At 50.2% G+C, this 10,388-nt stretch overlaps 1 protein-coding gene across 1 annotated transcript; it reads left to right on the plus strand.

Annotated features, from left to right (window-relative positions):
* The first annotated feature begins 230 nt into the window (after positions 1 to 230).
* LOC307245688 (uncharacterized protein) lies at positions 231 to 10,124 on the plus strand. The gene is made up of 11 exons (XM_080021335.1): positions 231 to 253; positions 1,315 to 3,271; positions 3,590 to 3,638; positions 3,722 to 3,868; positions 7,399 to 7,560; positions 7,867 to 7,971; positions 8,044 to 8,205; positions 8,512 to 8,856; positions 9,427 to 9,480; positions 9,646 to 9,717; positions 9,988 to 10,124. The coding sequence occupies exons 2-11, from the start codon at positions 1,328 to 1,330 to the stop codon at positions 9,999 to 10,001; spliced, it is 3,054 nt and encodes a 1,017-aa protein (XP_079877461.1). The 5' UTR covers positions 231 to 253; positions 1,315 to 1,327; the 3' UTR covers positions 10,002 to 10,124.
* The last annotated feature ends 264 nt before the right edge of the window (positions 10,125 to 10,388 follow it).

Genomic DNA, 10,388 nt, shown 5'->3' on the forward strand with positions numbered 1-10,388 from the left:
AATTCGTTATAATTTAGCAGTATAATAATTATAAGTTATAGGAATTCATCAGATAAATGGGCTCTTCTTGGCATTAGATTAATTACTATCACCGATGGAGGCAGTTCACCCTCCGGACCGATAGGAGGCGGACACGTGCGACGGTCGCTCGCTCGTTCTCCTCTCTGATTGGTCCATGCCTCAGCCAATCAGAGGCCAGGAAAGCTGTATTTAAACCGGAGCTCAGCGCGGCGTGTCCTGCGCAACAACACACGTGAGTATGGAAGTGTTTGTTTGTTTGTTTGTTTGTTTGTTTGTTTGTTTTCCGCTGTTTCACCAAATGTGTGAAAGTTTAGACACCGAGTGAACCTCAAGAAGGAAGGTGGAGAAGTGGAGGAAGGAGCTGGACGTGTCTCCTCCACTTGCTTCATTCAGGAGACATGACTCATGCACCGTGTGATGCGTGTCAACAGTGATGCCACAAAGATTTTACTTTGCTCAAAACACGAAACTTGTGTTGTCGAGGGACGGTCAACAACCGGGAAAGAGGAGTGAGACGGAGGAGTGAGACAGGAGAGAATCCTGGGGCTGAACTATGGTCTGACGCCACCTGTAATGTGTGTGACGTAGTTTACATTTAAATTTCTGATGTATGCTTTATATTATGATTATTATTGTATTGGTTGTTATTAATAGTATTTTTTTGATGATGATTGTATTGGTTATGATATAATGACATGGTGGTGTTGGACAGGTATTTGTCAGGACACAGCTGGGACAGTACCGGACAGACCGGGCCGTTTGGTCACCGTCGTTCAAAGTCTCATGTGCTGTAGTACATTTGTTAAATGACGTGCAGCCTGTATCCAGACCATAATACAATTGTCACAGTTGTTTTAAGGTGGTTATGGGCCAGGGAGCGCGCGTTCACAAGAAGCTCGTCCCCGAGATGCTGTGCTCGTAACACTGAGGTTCTACGGAGAGCGTCAAGGGTCAAATCGAACTTATTAAAGGCGTTTGTTTATTACTGTGAACGGGAAATGTCATGAGTGTCTACTTGTAGTTTGAAAAGGGAAAACAACCTGTGTTTGTTGTTTCATGTCTTAACACCAACAAAGACTGTTATTTCTATTAATAAATAATATTGTATTTGAGTTTTCTCTTGAATGTTGTAGACTTCTGGAAGAAATGTCACATAATTACGATTTGCTAAATATGCGATGGTATGAAATGGGACAATACCTGGACGTGTTGATCATTTTTCTATTTGCTCTTCTTCGTGTACTACTTCCTGTGGTGTTGTGATGATGACGTGTTTTTATGTCGTGTTTTCAGGATTGGTCTGGCGATGCAGGCCCCCTTCTTTAACCCCACCATGAGTTCTCTGAGCGACCTGGACCGCACAACCACAGGAGAACTGATCCCTGCAGCTGCTGCTTCCAGTGACCGGACCCTGGACAGAGACCGGACCTACCAAGCTCCTCCCAGCCCTAGGGGGGCTCCGCTCCGCAGCGCTGCCACACCACTTCCCCTAGAGGGTCCGAGAGACCAGACACCCCCGAGCGCCAGCAGGACACCCTACCGGGCCGTCCCCCTGCTGATGGACGAGGTGTTACCTGAAGTGACCCTGCTGGACCTGACCAACGTGACAGATCCTGAGGGGTGTGTAGCCCCCTCCCCTGGCACAGCCATGTGCACATGGCAGGGGGCAGTACCTTACGACAGTTGCATATCAACACCCACCACACTTGGTGGCGTCAGAGGAAGGCCCCGGACCCCCGCCCTTTTGCCCAGCCTCAGAGACCTGGGCTCCCCCATCTTCTCAGTGGAAAACGAGACCTTCCCTGACGACAGCACAATCGATTGGACTGTCGTGACCCCCAACCAGTCGTGTGTGGGGTTGAGTCCCGGTCTAATACCGGGTTCCGGGAACCGGACCCTGGACCCAGCTCCTTGTCCCGGGAACCGGACCCTGGACCCAGCTCCTTGTCCCGGGAACCGGACCCTGGACCCAGCTCCTTGTCCCGGGAACCGGACCCTGGACCCAGCTCCTTGTCCCGGGAACCGGACCCTTGACTCCCCCATCTTCTGGCTGGAGAATGAGACCTTCCCTGACGACAGCGCAATCGATTGGACTGTCGTGACCCCCAACCAGTCCTGTGTGGGGTTGAGTCCCGGTCTAATACCGGGTTCCGGGAACCGGACCCTGGAACCCCCTCCTTGTCCCGGGAACCGGACCCTGGACCCAGCTCCTTGTCCCGGGAACCGGACCCTGGACCCCGCTCCTTGTCCCGGGAACCGGACCCTGGACCCCGCTCCTTGTCCCGGGAACCGGACCCTGGACCCCGCTCCTTGTCCCGGGAACCGGACCCTGGACCCCGCTCCTTGTCCCGGGAACCGGACCCTGGACCCAGCTCCTTGTCCCGGGAACCGGACCCTGGACCCAGCTCCTTGTCCCGGGAACCGGACCCTTGACTCCCCCATCTTCTGGCTGGAGAATGAGACCTTCCCTGACGACAGCGCAATCGATTGGACTGTCGTGACCCCCAACCAGTGCTGTGTGGGGTTGAGTCCCGGTCTAATACCGGGTTCCGGGAACCGGACCCTGGAACCCCCTCCTTGTCCCGGGAACCGGACCCTGGACCCAGCTCCTTGTCCCGGGAACCGGACCCTGGACCCCGCTCCTTGTCCCGGGAACCGGACCCTGGACCCCGCTCCTTGTCCCGGGAACCGGACCCTGGACCCCGCTCCTTGTCCCGGGAACCGGACCCTGGACCCCGCTCCTTGTCCCGGGAACCGGACCCTGGACCCCGCTCCTTGTCCCGGGAACCGGACCCTGGACCCCGCTCCTTGTCCCGGGAACCGGACCCTGGACCCAGCTACTTGTCCCGGGAACCGGACCCTGGACCCCGCTCCTTGTCCCGGGAACCGGACCCTGGACCCCGCTCCTTGTCCCGGGAACCGGACCCTGGACCCCGCTCCTTGTCCCGGGAACCGGACCCTGGACCCAGCTCCTTGTCCCGGGAACCGGACCCTGGACTCAGCTACTTGTCCCGGGAACCGGACCCTGGACTTCTCTCCTGGATTGCTCCTAACGCCCATGCAACTACACTGGTGCGCCGACTCACTGGTCACCTCAACGCCCATGCCGCTCTCCCAGCAGGGGCGTGTGGCTTCCGACTCGGGCACCCGGTGCCCCCTGCAGGCCGGGCCAACCCCCTGCACAGACCTTGCCCTGAGGAGGAGAATCCCGTCGGGGGGCGAGAAGCCTCCCACAGCGCCCCCCCAGGAGGTATGACCCCCGTCCACATCCAAACCTGCCACTGCTGCCAGGGGTCGGAGAAATGTCCTAAATTTTAATCAATCATATATCCAGATATTTAATTTTGTCAAATTGAGTCTGATTCAAAACTCTGACCCTACGACCTGGAAAATAAGGAACTATAAATACAAATATAATATGATAGATACTTTATATAATAACACTTTCGTGTAAAACCCAAAACTCACACAGATGTATTGATTATGATATAATCACAATAATTCATGTAATTGTATGAAGTTGATCCTGTTCTTGTTCCATCGTTTCTGTTTATTCTTTTGTATTAAGACCAAAGGAGCTCAGGTTGTAGAGTCCAGAGTCCAGACCGGAGCAGCAGGTAAAAATCCCTTCATTCTGCCCTATTTTATATTTTTTCAATATCAAATTTTTAAATGTTCTCTATACTTTTCTGTCCTGTAGAAACAAAGCTGCCCGGAAACAGCCTGAAGAAGGCCCCGCCCTCTGGCATCCCAGCAGCCAAACCCAGAGCGTTGCAGACACTCAGGCCTCCCTCTGCCAGGAATAGCGCTGTGCTCTCGGCCAATCAGAAGCCGGGAAGCTCTGCCGGTGAGTTGGGCGGAGCCACAGCAAACATTATCCTTCATGGAGACACAGAATTGAGTTAAAATACATCAAAGCTAGGGCCACATTACAGTACGTCAGTTTCAAGCTGATTTGGCAAAGATTTCAGATCATTATCCTTCATCACTCTAACCTGCTGTACATCCTTCTCAGCTTGGTCCCTTTGTCTTGCCAATCAGTACAAGTACTTTTCTCCTTCCTTACTGTCCAACCTCTCATACAACTCGTCGTACGCCTTTTCCTTTTCCACTACTCTCTTCGCCTTGCGCCGCATCAGCTTGTACTCCTGTTACTTTCTTCATCTCTCTGACTTTCCCATTTCTTCTTCGCAAACCTCTTCTGCTCTATGCTCTCCCGTACGTCCTCATTACACCCCCAAGGGTCCTTGACTTCCTTCCTCTTCCCGCATGATACACAGAGTACCTTCTTGGCCGTCTCCCTCACCTCTTCTGCAGTTGTTTCCCAGTCATCCGTTAACCCTTCATTCCCACCTATTGCCTGCCTTACCTCCTCCCTAATTTGCACGCAACACTCCTCCTTTTTCATCTTCCACTATTTTATCTTTGGCTCTTCTTTCACTCTCTTCCTCTTCTTGGCCTCCAGAGTCATCCTACAGACCACCATCCAATGCTGCCTAGCAACACACTCCCCCACCAGCACTGTGCAGTCACTGATCTCTTTCAGATTGCACCTCCTGCATAAGATGTAGTCCACCTGTGTGCACCTTCCTCCACCCTTGTATGTCACCCTGTGTTCCTCCCTCTTCTTGAAATACATATTCAGAACAGTCAATTCCATCCTTTTGGTGAAATCAACCACCATGTGTCCTTTCACATTCCTCTCCTTGGCACCATACCTACCCATCACCTTATCACCTATGTCTCTGGTCCCTTGGCCAACATGCCCATTGAGATCTGCTCCAACGACCACTCTCTCTCCCTTGGGGAAGCTCTCCACCTCTTCATCCAACTCACTAAAGAATTCTTCTTTCTCTTCCATCTCACACCCAACTTGAGGAGCGTATGCACTGACCACATTCATTATCACCCCATCAATGTCCAGCTTCATGCTCATCACTCTGGTCACCTCCAAAACACTCTTGACATATTCTTCCTTCAACACCATCCCTACCCCGTTTCTCCCGCCATCCACTCCGTGGTAGAACAGTTTGTACCTGGCTGTGATACTCCTGGCCTTACTCCCCTTCAACCTGGTCTCTTGTACACATAGTACATCTACCTTCCTTCTCTCCATCATGTCAGCCAGCGCTCTCTCTTTACCCTTCATAGTGCCAACGTTCAAAGTTCCTCCTCTCTACTCTTCTTCCTCTCCTGCTGTCTCTGGACACGCCTTCCCCCTCTTCTTCTTCGGCCGACAGTAGCACAATTCTCACTGGCACCGTGTTGGCTAACGGTGGCGGTGGTTGTTAACCTGGGCCTCCACCGATCCGGTTTGGAAATTGATTTGTTGTCATCATGTTTGATTTGCATGGTTTTTACGCCGGATGCCCTTCCTGACGCAACCCTCTATTCATCCGGGTTGGGACCGGCACTGACGATGCACGGGCCTGTGCACCCACCAGTGGCTAGATTACAGAGTTACTACTAACACGAGTTACAATTTTCTGAGTCCCGTGAAACGCATCATCGTCTTCTGGTCGTAACATACAGGCTACGTTACAACTGGCTCGAATGCCGCAAAATAAGGAAGGACACAACACCGCATCTCACACCGCGTTAGATGCGATCGGAATGCATTTATACATGCAAAAAAACAAAGGTGTCTTGTTGCACCCCCAGAGCCTCAACCTGCACCTTTTTATAAGGAATTGGATGATTATATTGCATTACATTTTCATTGATCAGACGCTTTTATCCAAAGCGACTTACAATTGTTTAAACACTGACGGATGCAGCCATCAGGAGCAATTAGGGGTTAAGTGTCTTGCTCAAGGACACTACAGCGTGCTAGCAGGAGGAGCCTGGGATCCAACCAGCAACCTTTGGATCACTAGACCACCAGCTCTACCTCCTGAGCTACCATCCCCATGATGTCACAAAGGGCTCCACTACCCAAACTAATCTTGGGCCATCACCCAACTGCAAGTTGTAGAACGTTGGCGTATCGGTCATTCGCAAGCGTTCAGCATCTTCAAGGTAGATGTCACAATTTTTCACAAATTTCTGCTCCAAATGTAGTTCGATTATGGATCAAACTTGAACCACGAGATGTCTGCGACGTCCCAGTTCTATCGAGACCTCAACCGCGTCCTGCGGGCTGGACCCTTAATAATACTAATAATAACAACAGCAACAACAACAGTTTTAATAATAAATATAGCTGCAGGCAACAATACACAGGGTCCGGTTTAGTCGTCTTGGGTGAGTTTTACAGTTTCCAGCTTCTCTGAAACGCTGCACGATTTTCTGAGTTTACATGAACGCAGCGTGGGCCCCCCCCCCCTGTCGGTGGTCTCCTGGTTGCCCGTCTCACGTAGCAACCGCTCTGCGCTCTACACAGCGCAACCCTCCTGTCTTTAAAGCAACCCTCCATGTTTGGCTGTAAAGCAGAACTTCTCATGGTTAGAACTCTAGTGTTGTCGCTTGGTGCCGTGTTGGGCACCTAATTTATTTAAGTTTTTTTTTTACTTGGATTACATTTTCATTAAATTACATTTACATTAAATACCAAAAACGTTGTGCTATTTCTGTAAGTAATTACCATTGCACGGCTTCGATTTTCCGACACCTAGCTGGATCTCGAATGCATCACTCATACATTTCAGTGTTTTCGAGTGGACGCAGTGACATATATTTCAGGATTATTTTCTATTGTTTTCATAAATCCAGCAAAGTAATGTGGAGCAGGGATTAAAAATATCAACTAACAGATCTACTGACATCTACCAGGTAAAAAGTTATACAAATATACACCTAAATACATAGTTTGGTAACGTCTAAACACTACAGAGTGCCCAAGTCCACGCCGCACACTGGACACGGTCCAACTGGACATTGTCAATCAGAATCTGTACATTTATAGTAAATAATTTGAGGACGTCATAAAGCATCTTATTGTAAATATAATTTATGTCATCAAGCATTTTACTGTTAATATAATTTATACTAAATAATATTATGACATCACAAAGCATCTTACTGTAAATCTAATTTCCTCAATTTTGGAACCAGACGTGATGTGTCAGTTGAACCAAGACCGACTGAATATTTGGGATCAAATTTGGTCGGTTTTTAACAAATATCTGCTCTGAATGTGGACGCATTTGGATGAAACTTTGAGATGTTTGTGACGTACCGGTTCAAACAAGACGTAACCCATGTTAGTGTGTTATGCAAAAGTTGGTGTTCCAGATAGTTTCAGGCTTCAAGATTCAGAGAATCTGAAATCAATAGGGCTCCAGCCCCACGGGCTTTACCCCTAAATAATAGCCCATAATTGACTCCAGCCCCAGAGTTGTTGTAGACTTTCTGAATGTTGTGCTTGTGAATCTGCAGAAGCGCCGGGTCCTTCCGGCAGCAGCCAGAGCTCTGAGCCCGCCGGACCCCCCAGGGGACCGAAGCTGCCCGAACCGGGCCGCTCAGCCCCGCGGACCGGGCTGACAACAGTCGTCCGTCCAGAGAGCAGCACATTGCAGTCGTCCAGGAGGAGTGTTACAGGTGCATGGACCTTGGTCTCCGCATCACGAATGGACTTCAACCACAAGATGTTTGTGACGTACCGGTTCAAACAGGACGTCAACCGTGTTTGTGTGCTATGCCGGCTTCAAAATTCTGAGACTTTTCACCTGAACAATAACCACAGGGCTCAAGCCCCACAGCCTGGACCCCTAAATAACTACACAATATAATGCCTGTGTGTAGAATGAGCTATGGGACACATGGAGCATGCTTCCTCCTACTTTACGATCTGTGGGTCCAAATCTGAAATGCTGCCAGGCTCACATGCTGTCTGTCCCCCAGCAGCACTGCCCAGGCCCCTGGCCTCCCTGAAGGTCCCTCGGGGCATCAGCCAGACCAAGAGGAGCCTCCCGTCCAGGACGGAGACCCTGCCGCTGGCGAAAAGGAGCGGTAGGTGCCAGACCCTGGACCTCCAGCCCCAGAGTTGTAGACTTTCTGAATGTTGTGCTTGTGAATCTGCAGAAGGGCCGGGTCCTTCCGGCAGCAGCCAGAGCTCTGAGCCCGCCGGACCCCCCAGGGGACCGAAGCCGCCCGGACCGGGCCGCTCAGCCCCGCGGACCGGGCTGACAACAGTCGTCCGTCCAGAGAGCAGCACATTGCAGTCGTCCAGGAGGAGTGTTACAGGTGCATGGACCTTGGTCTCCGCATCACGAATAGACTTCAACCACAAGATGTTTGTGACGTACCGGTTCAAACAGGACGTCAACCGTGTTTGTGTGCTATGCCGGTTTCAAAATTCTGAGACTTTTCACCTGAACAATAACCACAGGGCTCAAGCCCCACAGCCTGGACCCCTAAATAACTACACAATATAATGCCTGTGTGTAGAATGAGCTATGGGACACATGGAGCATGCTTCCTCCTACTTTACGATCTGTGGGTCCAAATCTGAAATGCTGCCAGGCTCACATGCTGTCTGTCCCCCAGCAGCACTGCCCAGGCCCCTGGCCTCCCTGAAGGTCCCTCGGGGCATCAGCCAGACCAAGAGGAGCCTCCCGTCCAGGACGGAGACCCTGCCGCTGGCAAAGAGGAAGAGGAGCGGTAGGTGCCAGACCCTGGACCTCCAGCCCCAGAGTTGTACACTTTCTGAATGTTGTGCTTGTGAATCTGCAGAAGGGCCGGGTCCTTCCGGCAGCAGCCAGAGCTCTGAGCCCGCCGGACCCCCCAGGGGACCGAAGCCGCCCGGACCGGGCCGCTCAGCCCCGCGGACCGGGCTGACAACAGTCGTCCGTCCAGAGAGCAGCACATTGCAGTCGTCCAGGAGGAGTGTTACAGGTGCATGGACCTTGGTCTCTGCATCACGGATGGAAGGGCTCATATCACAGCAATAATGCAACGATGTCAAAATGCAGTCGGGCCAGTGTTTTTAAGATGCAGTTGAAAAGAGAGTGGAGTGAAATAAGTTTTCTACTGACCCACTTTGGGTAATAGTACAGCTATAAGTGTTCAGAGTGGAATCCTTGAACAGGTGCGCGTGTCTGGCAGGACTTGTGCATAGTAAGTAGCATCTCAGGTTGGACAGCCCTAGTACCTGCTCCCGTCTCTCTTGGAGTTGAGGCCGAGGGCCTTTAAACTCCTTCACTAAAGTCAATTAACAAAAAAACAAAGTAAAATGTTACATGAAGTAGTTTGCTGTAGGGGGCGCTGTTGGGGCTCAGCATAGCTACCGTATCAAATGAAGTTTTAGATTTATTCTTATCAAGACAAATGAACCTGGAGAAATGCTCGGTTGGTAAAGGAAAGAGAAGGGCGTGGCCCCCCACCCAACAGAGTAGTCATCGCTGCCATGGCCTCCAGAGAATTAGGAAGGAGGGCGACAAGAAACTCATTTGTGTTTCCCTCCAGTCGGCGTCGCTGAGGGCAGCGTCTCCATGGCAACATTGAGCGGCTCTCTGATTGGTGCGTTTGGCCTGGTGGTTTCTTTGAATTGGTTGGATTTAGTGTTGAGACATTTTGGTGTTTTATTGTGAATGTTATCGAGTATTAATGTCTACTGAATACTTCATTTACAAACAAAATGTTTCCTTTGGAATTCCCTCAATTCTACTTCCTTCCTTCCTTCAGATTGTCCAAACTGTGTGTTGCTCCGTCAGGAGCTGGAAAACAAAGAGCTGGAGCTCAGACGGCTGCAGCAAGGTGCGAAACACCATCGATGAAGAAGATGATGATGATGATGATGATCAGGGGAGCTTTAATCACATCTGATTAATTCAATGTGACTTCAAATAATTTTTAATTCAGAGCCCCCAAATGGTGGTATGAGTCTCACAGGCAGGGTTCTTTCCAGGCCCTTGAGGTGCTGGAATACCTTGAAAATAGCTCATTTCGTGCTGAAGTGCTTAGGGGGGGAAGAGATCTCAAAGAAGGTTTGAATATGGTTTTAAAAGTGTTTCTCTCCTCTCCCAGGGCTGCGGAGGTAAAACGGAACCGATCTGCAGGAATTGTTTCATTTGAAATGTCATTTGATAAAAATGTACATAAATATGGCAATATATGTATAAATGAATATATAAAGCAGTACATGAAAACATTAATGTATAAATAAATGCACAAATAGAAATGATGTATTCATAAAATGTGACAAATGCTCAAATAAATTGGTTTCTCTCTTTACTGCTGATTGGTGTGAGCTGTGTCAATCAAAGTTGGGTGGGGGGGGGGGGGGGGTCTAACACCTCATGTGATAATGTTTGTAAAACGCTAGAGTTGATTATTTTTGGGTTGGACGAGCAGGAGGTTACTGTAGACCTGAGACTGAGGGCAGGGCAATTGTCAATCAATTTTAATTTGGCCAATCGAGGGCTTTA

The sequence above is a fragment of the Zeus faber genome (genome assembly GCF_960531495.2).
Source record: "Zeus faber genome assembly, chromosome: 20".
Lineage (NCBI taxonomy): Eukaryota > Metazoa > Chordata > Actinopteri > Zeiformes > Zeidae > Zeus > Zeus faber.